Source organism: Lactuca serriola, chromosome 9, assembly GCF_051521515.1.
Source record: "Lactuca serriola cultivar US96UC23 chromosome 9, Lser_US96UC23_V15, whole genome shotgun sequence".
Lineage (NCBI taxonomy): Eukaryota > Viridiplantae > Streptophyta > Magnoliopsida > Asterales > Asteraceae > Lactuca > Lactuca serriola.
Window position 1 is genome coordinate 6,695,727 of NC_136416.1, and position 16,467 is coordinate 6,712,193.

At 37.1% G+C, this 16,467-nt stretch overlaps 2 protein-coding genes across 3 annotated transcripts; both read right to left on the reverse strand.

The window, feature by feature from the left end:
* Positions 1-250: 250 nt before the first annotated feature.
* On the reverse strand, positions 251-5,602 carry LOC145074822 (serine/threonine-protein phosphatase BSL1-like). 2 transcript variants are annotated; one of them, XM_079021147.1, is made up of 21 exons: positions 5,096-5,602; positions 4,948-5,008; positions 4,799-4,877; positions 4,623-4,702; positions 4,448-4,542; positions 4,252-4,351; positions 4,079-4,148; positions 3,453-3,554; positions 3,274-3,355; positions 3,003-3,194; positions 2,745-2,916; positions 2,345-2,558; positions 2,107-2,274; positions 1,807-2,045; positions 1,639-1,723; positions 1,461-1,559; positions 1,186-1,385; positions 1,028-1,103; positions 789-924; positions 556-698; positions 251-476 (listed from the first exon to the last, which is right to left on the reverse strand). In XM_079021147.1, the coding sequence occupies exons 1-21, from the start codon at positions 5,298-5,300 to the stop codon at positions 393-395; spliced, it is 2,682 nt and encodes an 893-aa protein (XP_078877273.1). In that variant the 5' UTR covers positions 5,301-5,602; the 3' UTR covers positions 251-392. The 2 variants fall into 2 exon arrangements, with proteins under 2 accessions (XP_078877273.1, XP_078877274.1); XM_079021148.1 differs by having other exon boundaries at positions 3,003-3,170; positions 5,096-5,601.
* A 238-nt stretch (positions 5,603-5,840) lies between these two features.
* Positions 5,841-7,482, reverse strand: LOC145074823 (histone H2AX-like). The gene is made up of 2 exons (XM_079021149.1): positions 7,168-7,482; positions 5,841-7,083 (listed from the first exon to the last, which is right to left on the reverse strand). The coding sequence occupies exons 1-2, from the start codon at positions 7,363-7,365 to the stop codon at positions 6,862-6,864; spliced, it is 420 nt and encodes a 139-aa protein (XP_078877275.1). The 5' UTR covers positions 7,366-7,482; the 3' UTR covers positions 5,841-6,861.
* Between the last annotated feature and the right edge of the window lie 8,985 nt (positions 7,483-16,467).

Consider the following 16,467-nt stretch of genomic DNA (forward strand, 5'->3'; position numbering starts at 1 on the left):
GTCAGCTCATCATAACCATGTGCAAGCGTATTGCATATCAAACATTGGATCAAGATGGTCGGAAAAGTAAGCTACGTTTAATTTTTTTTTTTTTTTTTTTTTTTTAAATTTTTACAGTACCAGTACACACCATCATTTGTCTTGTGATGTAACAAAATATGCCCAAATTTACAATATATATATATATATATATATATATATATATATATATATATATATATGGGAATAAAACTATGTGCATGGTATGATATGTTACAAACAGTCTTGATAGCTTAACTTGCGTCTATAATATAATTTAAATAAAATACAAGACAAACCCTTGCCAATTGCCATGCATCAGTTGCCTTCCACATACATGAAGAAGGAAAATAGTTCAAAATTGGATATGCTTGTCAAATATATGCGAGGGAACTCCTATCGTGGTCAGGTTGTGGGCGCCCCCTGGTTGGGGTAGGTGGTCTTTGTATATTCAACTCCTACAAACAACACAGAAAGAATGAGAATGAGAATGATAAAACATTATAAATGAAAGTCTGAAGAGAAGAGAAGAGAAACCTGCATCCAGGTGTCATCTTGGGGGGGACGTTCTGGAGAAGTTTCTGGCGATTGAAGTGGAGGTGGCAATGGATGAATGAGTTTTGGAACAATCATCAGCCCCCTCCCGATTACTAGTATAGCACCAGCATTGTTAGCGGTACCTGAAACCCAGAAACAAACCCACCATGATTTTATATATATTTATTTTGATTTTAGATGAGATACGAAAATCAAAATTTTCTTATTGTTACCGCAGTAATTGGTTGCAGAGAAAAGGGTAATGAGTTGTCCCTGAGCGAATCTTTCAAACCCGTCCATTACACATTCATGTGCTCTTATAATCAACTGAAGTTTGTTCCTCTTACAAAAGTCCGACACCCTGTCAGGCTGCAAATGCAAATGCAAATACAAATAGTTGGTTACTAGCTATAAATATAATAGTATTATGTATAAACTAATCAGTAGCTGTAAATAATTAAAACATACATACCCCAAAAGTGACCAGACCAGGGCCCCTAGCGTTTGGCCTCAGACCTTCCACGCTATCATTTTCTGTAGGATCAGACCTGCCAGCCAAATATAAAAATAAATGTATATCCTTATCTTGTTTTAAAAGACAAAAACAAAAAGTGGAATTTAGTTGGTTACCAGAGCAGATCCATGAGGACAAGGGATCCGGCATCCATGGTTATGGGCCTTTCTATTTTCTCAATCTGTTCAACTAAATGTATGGACCTCCCTATGCCACCATGCATACAGATTATCTTTTTCTCAATAAGCGCCGCAAGTGGAAGATGGTTGAATAGCTGATTGAACCGCGTCCATGCCCATATCCCATCATTCTCTCCCTGTATGTATTATGTATTATGTACCATCCATCCCTGCATATAAAAAATTAAAACCCTTCACCAGCAGAATCATACCATTCTTTCAATGCATTCAAGACGGAAACCAAAGAGTGCGTTGATATCAGCAGCCTCATGATTCCCTCGTATCAAGTGAACATTCTCCGGATACTGAATCTGAAAACAACCAACCAACATAATTATTATTAAATCAAATCAAATCAAATCATAGTATGATGGTGGATGGCTTGCTTACCTTTAGAGCAAGGAGCAGAGTGATGGTTTCCAAACTATGTTGTCCTCGGTCAACATAATCCCCAAGGAATAAATAGTCGATATACCTGGAGTGGACCCACACACAAAAAAAAGAAGTAAACAACAAGCTTCTTAGACACAAATCAAGTATAATCTTAGTCATACTCACGTTATATCTCCAGCTGTTGAAGGATACCCGTATTCATCAAACAACCGCATCAGATCACCAAACTGACCATGTAAATCACCAAACACTTTGATGGGAGCTTTCAGCTGAAGTACCGTAGGCTCATGCAAAAATATCTGCTCCGCCGTGTAGCAAAGCTCACCCACCTCATAAGAATCCAGGAAAAACCTCCTGTTTGCAGGAGGTTTCCAGTTTCTAGGCCTAAGCAAAGTAGATATGATCTGCAAAAAAACATCCATATATAGTAAGTAAATCAATAACACAATAAAGAAAAAATGGTACCTTCTTATGTAGCCCTTGTGGTGACTTTTGCCTTGTAAACTTTTTGGCAGAATATGACATGTCATTTTGCAAAGGAATCATTCGTCTGCTTTCGTTTTCAAACTGATCCAAGGACAACTGCCTCACCAGTCCACCTAGGTTACCCACAGCCTCTTTCGCAACCACAACCTGCAGTATGTCAGTCATTGTTACTTTAGCATCTGAATAACATAATGTTAGAAAACAAGAAATATCATACAGCTCTTGGATGAAGCCGAACATCTCCCTCCCCATCACTACCCTCTGAATGGTTATCTGCAGCTTGTGAGTCGTTATCATCTGCTGCTGCTGCTGCAACAGATGTCTCTTCAGGAGATGCAGCATGTGTCTGTGCGGCTTGCCACACCGCATTAGCAGCCTCCGCTTCAGCAGCAGAAGCTTCCACCAGCCTGTTCATTGATTCTTTGTCCATGCTGCCAGCCCAACCCAAACATCATCATCAATCACTTCCATGATTAATAAAACCAACAGCATTATGTTTTATAATAGGGAAAAAGTTGAATTTTGGAAACCAACTTTCTCCCTTTTTCAAAGTTATTCTAGCAAAATGGGTTTCCAAAATTCAACCTTTTCCCTTTAAAATATATATCAAGACTAACCTTAAGCCTCCAGATGAGGGACTTTGAGATCCATTATCAGGAGTTAAGGGATCAAATGGGGTCAAAGGATTTGTCCTGGGACTGGAGCTTCTCTCTGATGTTAGTACAGGAGTATTCACATCAGATTGGTAAGGCGAATTCTCAGCGATTAGGAAATCATCTAACAAAATCTCTGCACCACACACATATAACAAACAATATTATATTATATATTCTGTTTGACTCATGAATAGTGAATTTATTGGGTTTAAGCCTTACCTCCCCTGAGGCCACCATAGATATATAAACGGACACCGACAGCAGAAGCAGCATGTCGACAACGGCGCATGACTTCCAAAGAAGGATCTTCTGTTTGGGGCTTCGTAGTCCGTGTGGCGGTCACCAACCCATGTCTATCTAACCAAACACCAGCAGCCGTGTCCAAAACTGTAAAAGTAAAATTAATAGTATCTGCTTATTTATATATATATATATATATATCCACTCGTTAATTCTATAATATTTACAAATTTAATTAATGTGAATTAACCTGCAACGGCTGCTTCACCATCTACAGCCCGACCCCCCCTCAGAACACCTCCTGTAACATGCAGCCGAGCCCCAACAAAGACCTGATTACCACCAGATCAATTCATCATTAACAACTTTACACACACACACACACACAAGAGAGAGAGAGAGAGAGAAAGAGAGAGTCCTATTACTTACCGAGGCATGTTGGTATCTTGATGATGGGGAGACTCCAGGTGCAAGAGTCCATTCCCATTGGCCATTCCTATGCATCAGGAGTCCATAAGCATCTGCCAATGGCTGCACATGCACACATACAACTAAAACTATCACAAAATCTACTCAATCTTACAAAAAGAGTTGTACTCATTTGTTATTGGTTTAATAATATTGGCTGGTGTACATGTAGTATAATGTGAAATTTTGAACTGTAATATTGTTAATTAAAGAAAAAAAAAAGAGAAAAAAGCATCAAGTTGTACTCATCTGTTATTTGTTTACCTAAAAATGGGTCAATTTGGGTTATACATTATCTTCTTCGGGTCAAATGGTATATATTTAAAAGAACTTGGCTAGTATGAAGCAGCTCAGATGGATCAAACAGGTCACAAATCACCCATACTGTATCCAAATAATTAAAAACCTCCTGTACCACTTTATTAAGTAAATGTATATGTATACTAGTATAGCTTTTATAATCTTATGTAATAAATTAATTATTAATAGAATTTTTAAAAGTGGACAATGGACCCTATTAAAATTAAATATAGTAATAGAGTATTATGGTAAGCCTAGATGATAATTGATAATGATAATCCACATACCGTGCCAGAGGTGTCTCTTCCACCACAAAGCAAAAACATGCCATCTGAGCGTGCACTAGCTGTTGCATACCTGAAAAGACCAACATAAACAAGCTTGCATAAAATCTACAGAATACACAAATACCCTCAAATAAAGGCCAATTATCTACTTACAACTAAACATATCCACTTACATTCTAGCAGAAGGTTTATCACCTTCTGGATTCAGCTTCTGCCATGCATATGGTTTTTGAGCAGTATCCAGAGCCCAAGCATCTGACAATACTCTCTTTCCTAGAGAAAAACACAGATCACAGATGATATTATTAGTGGTTACAAGTTACAATTACAGGAATGTAAATGCACCCATCTGTCCATAAATCCACTCACCATCATTGCCACTAACAGTAACTAGGTATCGTTGTGCAACCAAGTCCATGACATGCCCATATCGTGGGCCAGGACCCTGTCCTTGAACAACAAGTCTGCACACCATAAACAAGAAATCAAGTCAACACTTGAAGAGAATTGTAAGCATTAACTGAGAATTCCACCAAAAGGTTACCTGTGCCATTTGTATTTATCATTAGTCATGTCAAGCACATAAAGATCATCTGTTGAATGCCCAGCAGGACCAATGCCGCCCTAATCACGCACAATCAGTTTATCAAAAACCAAAAAATCAGATAAAAGGCTAAAAGCTCTCCCCTTTTTTTCACTTTAGTTCATAATTATGGTTACCTGAAATACAACCATGGTTCCAACAACAGCAGCTGCATGAGCAGCCCTGGGTGAAGGTGGTTCTCCAGCTGGTCGAATTCTGGAAAAAAAAAACATTAGCATTGACTTCTAGAAAAGTTAAGTCAAATACAAGAACGAATTAGAACTACCTGGTCCATTTCCTGGTCAGAACATCATAAGAATGAACGGAATTTGTCACGCCAGCTAACCCTAAAGTTGTGAATCCAACAAAGAGTCAATAACTTGAAGCTATTTCAAATTATTTATGTAAGGATTAAGAGAGGTTTAAAACATTACTGATGCCGGGGACGGGGGAGGAAGCGCCACCTTCGATGGCAGTGGCGCCGCCGAATAAGATCAGCCGAGGGCCGTGAGCTTTGGTTTGGGCGACGGCGGTCAGAGTGTGGGCACATCTAGGTCCAGGGGCGTCGTCTTCAGTGTCCCAATACGTCTCCAGTGGGTGATAGGATGGAGCGGGTTGTAGCCAAGGCTTTGAACCCATCAAAGCCAAAACCCCAATTCTTATCGATCCCCAAAATCAATTCTACTAAGTAGAAAGAATAAAAAACGAATCTCAACGAAACGTCTGAAAGAGAAAAAAGGATTGGAGCAAATCCCACCTCCGTGCCACGATGGTGAATGGAGGTGGTGGGAGACGTGGTCCCGGAGTTTTAGTGAGACTCTCTATCTAAATCACTATTACTGCTTCAATTGTTAGTACAAAAAAGTTGAAAAATAATAGAACATGAAACTTGACGATCGATGTTGAGACTTTTGAATCTTCTTCTGCGGATTTTGAATTGAAATTTGGGTGAAAGTGAAATGAATGCATCAAAGATGGGATTAACAAGGAAAAATGAGGAGAATGAGAGTTAGTGGGCCAGCAAAGACCAAACTGTGTTTGAAAGGCTGTATCTGGTGTGGAATACTCCCGGAAGTAACAATCTGGAAAGCGATCAACTTAAAAAAGTAATAAAAAAACAAAAATACAGAATTCTTCTCATGGTATTAAATAGCTTTCTCACATGAAAATTTTATTTCCTTTCTTCTTTGTCAACCAAAAACTACAATATCTTTACTAAAAACTTAAAACTTATAGTATTTACTTAATGTCTTCGTCATCATGATATCTATTTGTTTATCAAAATACAGTTTAAGAATTTAATTAATCCATAAAAAATATTCTCGTTAATCTATCAAAGGCATGTTCTACCCGTTGTTTCATCCCAAGTCATTGGATATTCCCCAGCCTAACAAGTAACAAGAAGAACAAACTCTCATATGCACAACTATTCATAACAATTTACAAAAAATAAAATAAAAAACAATACTGTAGATAAAAGTCAACTCATGAAGAAGCTTATTACTGAATCGCTTATAGATCAATTATTTTTCCTTCATTCACACTCAATCAAGCACAACCTAAATTATATAGCAATGGGGTTTGCTCAACGTGTTCATATCCATTCAAAATAATGTTCGTATTAAGTATTGCCTATTGTCCCAAAAGCTGCAACAGAATCAAAGAAGCAACATTTCATTGTTGTCAAAATATAAAAAGTCTACTTCAAGCAAAAGTATGAACCGTGTATCTTTTTTTTTTCCAGCGACAGTAGTGTTCATGGCTTTGTCTGTGTCTTTTTGCGACTTGGATGCCTGAAAAAAGTTCTCAGAACATAAGTAGAGGACTTAAATCATTGAAACTAAATGCTGTTCCACTGCATGTAAAATAAACTCTCATGAACGTCAAGATGATTGGAATGGCCTTACCTTCATCAAGGTCAAGCGTGTTAGTATTAATTAACTCATATAAAATCGTTTGCAAACTCTTGTTCATTGGCATCACACACAGCATATATAAACCCTCATGTCAAATTTTTACAACTAAATTTCATTTAATCTTCAAAATTCAGGATCAGGGATCAACTGATCAATGTGTATTACGTATATAGGCCAGGGTTTTACATTTGACTTTTAGATCAGGAAAACAATAGGAAAAACCCCAAAAGATGTTTAACAATCCTGAAAACTTTGAGATCCGGTTGCAGATACTAATTAAACCCTTAGAATTCTTGCGAAGCAGATCCAATCTCATCCTTCCCCTTCCCAAACTTTTTAGGCAACAGATTGTGATGAATATTAGGTAAAACGCCGCCATTAGCAATAGTAACAGTCCCCAAAAGCTTGTTTAATTCCTCATCGTTTCTCACAGCCAACTGTATATGCCTCGGAACAATCCGATTCTTCTTATTATCCCTCGCTGCATTTCCCGCCAATTCAAGGACCTACTCAAACAAACTCCAAATCAAATCACAAGAACAATAGCACAAACCAAAAATAAAATGAAACAACGAATGTAAATGATCAACCTCAGCGGCGAGGTATTCAAGAACGGCAGCGAGATAGACTGGAGCTCCGGCACCAACACGTTCCGCGTATTTACCGGCTTTGAGAAATCGAGCGATTCTACCGACGGGGAATTGGATGCCAGCTTTCTGAGATCTGGAGACTGATTTTGTTATTTTAGATTTACCTCTCCCGCCTTTAGTCGAACCTTCCGTACTCATTGTCGATCAGCGATGAAGAAAGAAAAGCCCTAAAATAGCTCCGATCAGTTAAGCGTTGTACTTGTGCTTGATTTGGAGTGTCAAAGATGGGACACAGAGAATGCTTATATATAGGTTTTCGAAAGACCGATGAACGGTTTTTACGAACCGGCAATTTTACAACTTCCCTCGGTTCGAATATAACGTAATAAAACCCGTTTCCGTAATTTTAATGGTGGTAATCATCAATTCCTTTTTACCATTAAAACTTCAAACTTAGTTAAACAATGTCCGATCCAATCAAATGAATCAAATCTGTTTTTATAATTTGGTTTTCAAAAACCAAAACATTTTAAAAGGACATATAATTATAATATTACTCAATTTTATACAAGAAATGAAAACAAATTATTTAGTTGTGATTTGAAATTTATAAACAATTACTAAAAATATATATTGTAGTTAAGTATTTTATAGATAGAAAATTTTTGAGAGAAAATGCATATTAAAGTTTTTTTAATCGGGTGAAATGTTTTTAACCTATTTGAAAAAATAAATTACATAATTAATAAATAACTATAGATATATATTATAAATAATAATTGTTTATTTAGTTTTTTTGGACTATTCGGTTCTTATTTTATAAACCAAAACTAATCCGAAATCCAAAATAATAATTTGGTTTTGTTGAAAACCAATCCAAAAATCTGAATATCCAAACCAAATATTTCAATCCAAATTGTCCAATTGGACAATTTGGGTTTATCCAAATAGTGAACAACCCTAGTCATTTAAACTTAAAAGGGTGTAGAGTCGTCAACAAACTTGATAGCGTACACCAGTATTGCTAATCATCGCTCTCAGGCTTGCACCAATCATAACGAGAGGAAAGAAGAGAGAGAATGTGGGGTCAAAAGGGATGGGTTTGAATGTTTTACAAACTTTTTTTAAATAGATGTATACTTTTTTCTTTTTTATAAAAATAGCTTTTATTATATTTTTTTTACCAATATAAATAAACACATAAACCTTCACAATTCAACACCCGTAAATAAATCTCAATACATCACTTAAAACATCCATTATTTTATAAAAAAATATTGTCGTCATCATCATCATCTTCCTCAGGAGATGCTTTCGAGAGCGTAATATAATATTTCATCAAAGTACGTAATATGCTAGAACAGGCAATTAACAGTTATGAAGCGAGCATTGTGCAACGTAAACAAAAAAAATATATCTAGAGAACGTGAAGAAACCTACCAACGTCTGATTATTTTTACAAGCAAACTTTCTTTCAAGGATATTATTTATGCCGACGGTTTTGAATGCACAATGATTTATTTATGCGTATTGTCGAATGTGTAAGTGGAGTGTTTGATTATATATGGCAACATTCGGATGCAAGAGGTACGTTAGGTTTTGATCTAATTAAAAAATGCAAAATTGTATATCGTATGTTAGCATATGACAACCCCCCATGCCCTAGATTAGATTTTTAGGATGCATGTAATGAGTTTTCTAGGTTACATAAAACTTAATTGCATAATGGAGACATCATAAAATCTAATTATAGGCACATGCAACCTAGAGATTTATGTTTTTTCTCATTATAACAACATACTATCGAAACAATCATAAACCTTAGCTATAATCGAAATTCATAGATAGTATCACATACCTTTAGTGTTATAAATATATGTAGCACTCTTGAATCCTTATATCTACTTCAGAAAACTAGCACCAAAATTCTGGTTGTCTCTAATTGTTCGCACTTAAACACTAGAAACTATATATATATATATATATATATACACACACACACACACACACGACAAATCAATAAAAATGCATAAAAAAATACTTTAAGATATCTAATTTTTTTTTTTTTTACTTTATAGAGCAAAAAATCGCAGGTTTTTGGATACATTCGCTGAAAGGTGGGGGGAGGGGGGGGGAGCGGAAGGGAATGAGAATTTCGTCTATTGCTTTCTCAAGGAATCAGTAGCCAAAAATCGTAGGTATATGGCTCTATTTATATATACTAGATATCTGAGATAAAACCTAATTTGCAGTGTTGCAGAAATCGACGTTGGCGGCCGATTAATCGCTTGACAGCCTTAAACCGATTACGATTATGGTGTTTGGCGGAAATTGGTCAAAATCGGCCTTGGCGGTCTCGGCAGTCATAGGTGGGAATTTTTTAAAAAATTCAAAAAAAATTAATTTTCAAATATTACACCAAAATTTTAAATTTTCAAATTTTTAAGCTTTCAAATTTTAAAAAGTTAAACTAAAATTTTCAAAATTTTAAATTTTCAAAATTTTAAATTTTCAAATACTTAGTTTTTTTAGACAATATTAATTTTTTAAATAATTTTATTAACAATTAAGGGTCCCCGATTAATCTCTGATTAATCCCTGCCTAGTCCAATTAATCGCTTATCGTTAGTCGACCGTCGAGCTACCGCCGAACGATTTTTACAACTTTGCTAATTTGAATATAAAAATATTCAGATTTAATAAGATATCCCTATCAGCTAAGGATGCTTTTTGAACCCTTATGGAGGAGCCTCAAAGCCATCCTTATTAGGAGGGTTCTAGATTCTCTCATTTTCTCAACTATTGAACAATAGCAATCCAACCATTGTACCTATAAATAATTCTAATTAATCCAAAATTAATTTCTAATTATCTTTCATTAATTTTAAATTGATTCTAATTAATTTGTTAATCACATAATAAAATAATAAATCATTTACTCTCTATTTCAATATTATTCCTAACTGTGTATGGTTATGTGGGCAACCCAAAAAGACTTTACTTTTATTCACAAAATTATATTAGTTTAATTATGACCTTAGACACTTTAATCCAACAGTCTCTCACTTGGATAAGCATCAACTACAGTTACATGTATAGTCCGTGAATAACCAACAAAGTATGCTTTCTAAAGCCACTATCGAAATCTGACTCAAATCAAACGCTGACCCTAAGATAAGTGATCAATTACTCCTTAATTCTATAAGATATCGTATGGACACGAGACATAAATATAAATCAATACCAAAGACCAAGATTTTGTTTCTCGATTTTCCGATTCATGATGAACATATTAGACTATAAATTAAACACGTCAATTTTGTATAGGTTGGGCCCAACATTATAATGTCAATATCAAATCATTGAGGGGCCCACGTATATCTATTTTCCATTAGTAGCAAAAATGAATGAATAAAATTTGACTACAAAATTATAGCATTTACTTATCATGCCATACATGGAACCACAATTTATAACATCAAGTTACAGATGCATTTACATAATACCAATGCACAACAGACTTGTAAGATATAACATGTGTAACTCTGTTTAAAGAATAAAGGATATTATCATCTTAGAATTACTCGTGATGAATCCATGAAGTAATCTCTAAGCATAGGTTTAACCAATACTTAAAATCCATATTCAATCATTTATGAGTATATCAACAATCTCTATGCCATGTCTAATCTCCATTGACAATCTACTAAAACTCCATGACAGTCTTAAATCATCACTTACTCCTTAAAAGTATGATTGATTGTTGTAATTCGAATAAAGTAATACTCCAAAAGTAACCATGCAAAATGAAACACAAGAATAAATAATTGAAGAAGGCAGTACACATACTCATAAATAATTCTCTATTATTTAATCACCAAAACAATTACAATTTATTTTGTTATATTGTTTCAAACTATCAACTAACTACTAAAACTAACATCATCTCTTAACCTTATACTCCTAGCATGCTTGATGTGCTTGGCCTTTCTCAACGTCTTTGTGAAAGGATCGGTCGGATTATCCTCAGATGATACTCAGTTCACTATGAGGTCGCCATCTCCTACTTTATGTCGGAAATAATGGTATTTACTTAAAATGTGACTTGACCTCCCATGATCCTTTGGTTCTTTTGTTAAAGCAACCGCACCTTCATTATCGTAGAAAATTTCCATGACTTGTTGTGTTGATGGTACAACTCCGAGATCACCAATGAAATTCTTCAGCCATGTTGTGTAACATTCCGATAACAAGGTACTTCTAATTTTAACCATATAATTTAATTATGTTGCATTTTGGTCCCTAAGTTCAAGAAAATGTACAAAGGAGCCCTAGTGGAATTTCCATAGTTTGGCTTTAGGGGAGTACGCCATGTGTTCGTGTGTATGTTGTGCGTACATGTTGTACGTTGGGCACACTTTACAGGTTTGGAAACCCTAATTTTTAGGATTTAGCTCATATTTAAACACCCTTATGGCTTCATTTCCCCTTACCTCATCAACCTCCATCCCTCTTGAGATGTTTTGCAACCCTAGTTCCCCTTGAGAAGCTATTTCAACCTAAGAGTGTGTGTTTTGTGCTTAGAAGAAGAAGGAAGGAAGACAAGCACATCTTGGAAGAGTGAAGCATTTTGGATATGGAGTTTATACATCATTTTTAACCTTTCTAAGGTATAAAGCTTGAAACTTTATCCCTCTAGCATATAGATCTAGATTTGGATGTCTTTATGAAGATTTTTGGTCCCAAAATGTTAGATCTTAAACATGGCATGTTCTTGACCTTTAAGCTGTCCTTTCAGACCCTGGGAGGGTTCTTAAGTCATAAAATGGTTCCAAATGGTTAGTTTTGCTTCATGCATCATTTAGAAGGTCTTAATGGAATAAGAAATTGAGTTAAGCACTTATTGGACATGCTAATTCATAAAGTTGGAGTCTTTATGACTCCTTAGAGTATTTTAGCCATGGATCTGAATTATAGACGTAAAAGCTTTAGCCATTAAGCTCTTAATGGATTTTTGGACTTTGGGGACTACGCCCCGCATACTCGGAGTACGCCCTACGTACGAGGTCAACTACCCCGATGGTGGTCAACATGCGAAGACGAAGTATGCCCAGCGTACCTTCGGAGTACACCCCGTGTACTCTCACTGGGTCAATTCGGTTGAGTTGACTCGGCTGGGTTGAATCGGTTGACTTAGTTGGTTTGACAAGTTGACGTTGACTTTGACCAAGTTTGACCTAAAGGGTATTTTGGGATTTTGACGGAGATTGGTCATTTGGTTGGAATAGGTGTTGGTTAGAGAGCTGAGATCGGAGTCGAGACCTCATTAGCTTTGTCTAGTTTGTGAGGTGAGTTTTCCTCACTGTACTTGCGGGTCGAAGGCACCAAGGCCAACCCTTTGGATTCAATATCCTGTTATGCGTAACTCCCGATATCTTGAGGGGAAATTGTTGACAATAAGATTTATTTAATTTGAACTCGGTGAGTTAGAGGGGCTAACTCAGCAAGTTTATGATTGAAGATTCATGGGATTAAATGAGCCAACACGACGAGTTGAGGTGCCTCAACTCGGCGAGTTGGTGGCCGGGATGGAAACCCTAATTTTAGTGTGTTGTACCTTATTTAAAGGCCTTAATCTCCTTTGATTTACCTCCTTAGCAGCCTCCATCATTGTCAAAACCCTAAATCGAGTTGTAGCATCCATTGTCTAACATTTGAGCCTTGGATAAAGTTTGGTGGTCATTTTGTGCATTGTGAAAGAGTTAGAAGATACTGAAGTTTTAAGATTGGAGAAGGAAGTCTTGGATCCAGAATATCTTATCTTTTTGCAAGGAGTTTGAGGTATCAAGTTCTTATCTTGATGATTAGATACTTAAATCTCTCTTTTGGGTTAATTTGTTATGCTTTAGCCATGGGTTGGAAGAACGCGCAAAACCTTACCAACCCTTGACATATGAACAAGAAAACTTGTCCTTAACGGGATGGTACTGACTTTCATACAAGTGTTGCATGGCTGTCGTCAACTCGTGTCGTGAGATGTTTGGTCAAGTCCTATAACGATTTGCTTTGATTTTATAATACCTATAATACCTTAGGGGCCAATGAAACTATTTTAGTAAAATTGAATTGTCTTAATTCTCTGGCAATCGCACCAAAAACTCGCGTTCCTTTTGTATTTCCTTCTTGATCAATCACAACTGTGGCATTGTCATCATATCGTATTATCAAACCGTTGTCACATTTAGGTTCTTTACAAGTACGAACAATTGGTTAGGACGTCCCAAAGCATTATTCTTTCAAATTTGGGGTTGTCTTGGACTCTTTTGGCATAAAGGTGCCAACTTTATGGATTTAAGGACTTCTTGTGTGCATTAAGTCCCTTATTAATCCCTTCTTGAGCTTTTGAGCTTCTCTTAGGCATGCATGAATGTAAGGTTGGCAACTTTACGTGGTTTTCCAGCTCTAGGGTGTTAGATCTGCAATTTAGGGCTTTTTCTTTGGAGATTAAGTGCTTAATGGTTAAGCCCTCACTCTTTTAAGTCTAGGGTTGGGTTGGAACCCATTTTGGTGGCTCCTAGGGGTAAAGTTGGAAACTTTACCCTTCTAAATCTCATTTTGGTTGAGCTCTGAGCTTTAGAGCTCTTGGATTCGATGAAGGCGGCTTAATGTATTAAGTTGTTGGGTCTTGAGTGAACTCGGCGAGTTGGTTGGTCAACTCGGAGAGTTTTTTGGTTTTCCCCATTTCTAAGTTGATGTAGAACTCAGCGAGTTTGGTCAATATCGATTATGGACCTTGTCCTTTTGGCTTATGTCTTTGACCAAGTTTATCCCGGGGGGAGGGGGGGCTTGGGGTGATATCAATTATATTAAGGAAAATATGGGCTTAAGATAAGTCCCATATGGGATTGGGCCCAATTTGGAAAGTTGGGCCATTAATGGGCCTTTATGGATCCTTTGGTTTTGGTCTTGAGAGTTTGAGTTATTAATGGGCCATCAGAACACAAAGTGTTGGACTAGAGGGAATGGTTGATTTGTGGGCCTTTGGGCCTTTCTGAGTGAGGTTGGGTCATAAATATGGACAATGTTAGGTAGGGGTATAATGCTCCTTTTACCCCATGCATGGAGTTGTCGTTTGGTTTGGAAATCAATTGTTAATTGGGTGTCGCTTTGTTATTAATAGTCTGGGGATCAGTTAACCTGCAACCAGGAGTTTTCTATATGATTTAGTAGTGCGAGGTGAGTCTTCTCACTATATACATGGGTCAAAGGCACTAATGTCCGCCAATTACGTGTTTTGTGGTATGCTTGTTGTCTCTGTGATACCTGCACGGAAGACCCGGGGAGAGCTCGTGGCAATTGGATATCAAACCATGGGGGAGCCCATGGCATTCCAGGTAAAGACCATGGGGGAGCCTATGGCACTTGGATATCAGACCATGTGGGGGAGCCCATGGCAACTATATGTATGATGCATGATATTTTGTGGTTGTATGTTATATGGTATTTGTGGGAACTCACTAAGCTTTGTGCTTACGGTTTTCAGTTTATGTTTCAGGTACTTCAGTTTTCTAAGGAAAGAGCTCGGGACGATTGCAGAGCACACACCACATGTTTTCGCATTCTGTGAATTACTCTGATTTTTTGATGTTTTTGCTAAATCTTGGTTACATTGGTTTCATGGGAAAGAAATGCATTAATGATTTATTAATCTAAAAACAAAAAAATTATGTCATGATTTTCGGGACATTACATTATGTATGCTATTGTACTGTAGTGATATACTGATATGATAGATTGATATCCTAGTATATAGGATGATGTTAGGCTTAGCCCTCTCAGTCTTTAACAATTGCAGGTAATAGGCATCCAATATAGTCATATACTGTTGGAAGATTTAGAATAGTTTATATTATTACTTTTGTACTTGGGTTTATGTTTGTATAAAAGCTTTAATATACCGGGTAGTTATGTAATATATAACACTTTGTAAAAGTCTAAAAAGTCGGTTTGTCTCCAGTCTTTTGTAATCAAATTATCAATGTAAAATATTATTTATGAATATGCATGTAGCATGTTTTGGAGTATTATGATGTAGTTTTATCGAAAGTGGTTCTTTCACTTTGCCTGCTCTTGTGTTATTTGACTCGGGCGTGCGTCGGTCCTTTATATCTTGATCATTTATTAGGGAGTTTGATATGCCTATTGGGGAGTTAGAGTGTCTGTTGCGGGTTTCTATCGCCAACAAACACGAGGTTTCTGCATTTTTAGTGTATCAGGGTTGTATATTAGAGATCTTCGAGGTGCCTTATCCGATTGATCTAATCCCTTTCCACATGGGAGATGTATGCATGATAGTGGGTATGGACTGGATGAGCAGGTTTGGTGCCATGATTGACTATGAAGGCCAGAAAGTGGTAGTTCGAACCCAAGTTGGGGTGAACTGGTTATCTATAGAGAGGGCACCAGGGTTGGTTTTGGGTTTTGTTCGGCGACCAGGGCTCGTCAGTATATTCAGCATAGGTGTGCAGGTTACTTGGCTTACATGGTTGATACTCGAGTTGGGGATCATATTTCAGTTTCAAAGGTTGAAGTTGTTAGGAAGTCTGCTGATGTGATTCCAGAGGAGTTACCATGTGTGCCTCCTAAGAGGCAAGTTGAGTTCAGGATTGATCTCGTGTCGAGTGCGTCCCTGATTGCCAAGGCGTCGTACCGCTTGGCATCTCCTGAGATGCAGGAGTTGCCATCTCAGCTGCAAAAGTTGTTGGCAAGAAGTTCATCAGACCGAGCAGTTCTCCATGGGGAGCACCGATACTGTTCATCAAGAAGAAGGATGGTTCGCACCGGATGTGCATTGATTACCAGAAGTTGAACAAGTTAACGGTGAGGAACCCTTATCCTCTTCCATGGATTGATGACCTCTTTGATCAGTTGCAATGTGCATTTTGGTTCTCTAAAATAGATATGAGGTTTGGGTTTCATCAGGTGAGAGGGAGAGAGGAGGACATGGAGAAGACTGTGTTCCGAAATCGTTATGGGCATTACAAGTTTATGGTGATGCCATATGGGCTAACCAATGCACCTGTTGTGTTTATGGATTTGATGAATTGGGTATGCAGGCCGACGCTCGATCGATATGTCATTGTGTTTATTAATGATATCTAGGTGTATTCCAAGACCAAATAGCAACATGAAGAGGACCTTTGAGAGATTTTGTGGGTTTTGAGGCGAGAACAACTTTATGCCAAGTTCTCGATGTGCGAGTTTTGGTTGCGGGAGGTCCATTTCCTTGGGCACCTCGTT

Excerpts from the sequence above, each read along its gene's own strand:
- LOC145074822 (XM_079021147.1), bottom strand. The coding sequence starts at position 5,300 with ATGGGTTCAAAGCCTTGGCTACAACCCGCTCCATCCTATCACCCACTG. Across the intron at positions 4,543-4,622 it reads GATAAATACAAATGGCACAG|ACTTGTTGTTCAAGGACAGG; the intron begins GTAACCTTTTGG and ends TATGGTGTGCAG. Across the intron at positions 2,046-2,106 it reads CACAAGGGCTACATAAGAAG|ATCATATCTACTTTGCTTAG; the intron begins GTACCATTTTTT and ends GTTTTTTTGCAG.
- LOC145074823 (XM_079021149.1), bottom strand. The coding sequence starts at position 7,365 with ATGAGTACGGAAGGTTCGACTAAAGGCGGGAGAGGTAAATCTAAAATA. Across the intron at positions 7,084-7,167 it reads TTGAATACCTCGCCGCTGAG|GTCCTTGAATTGGCGGGAAA; the intron begins GTTGATCATTTA and ends TTGTTTGAGTAG.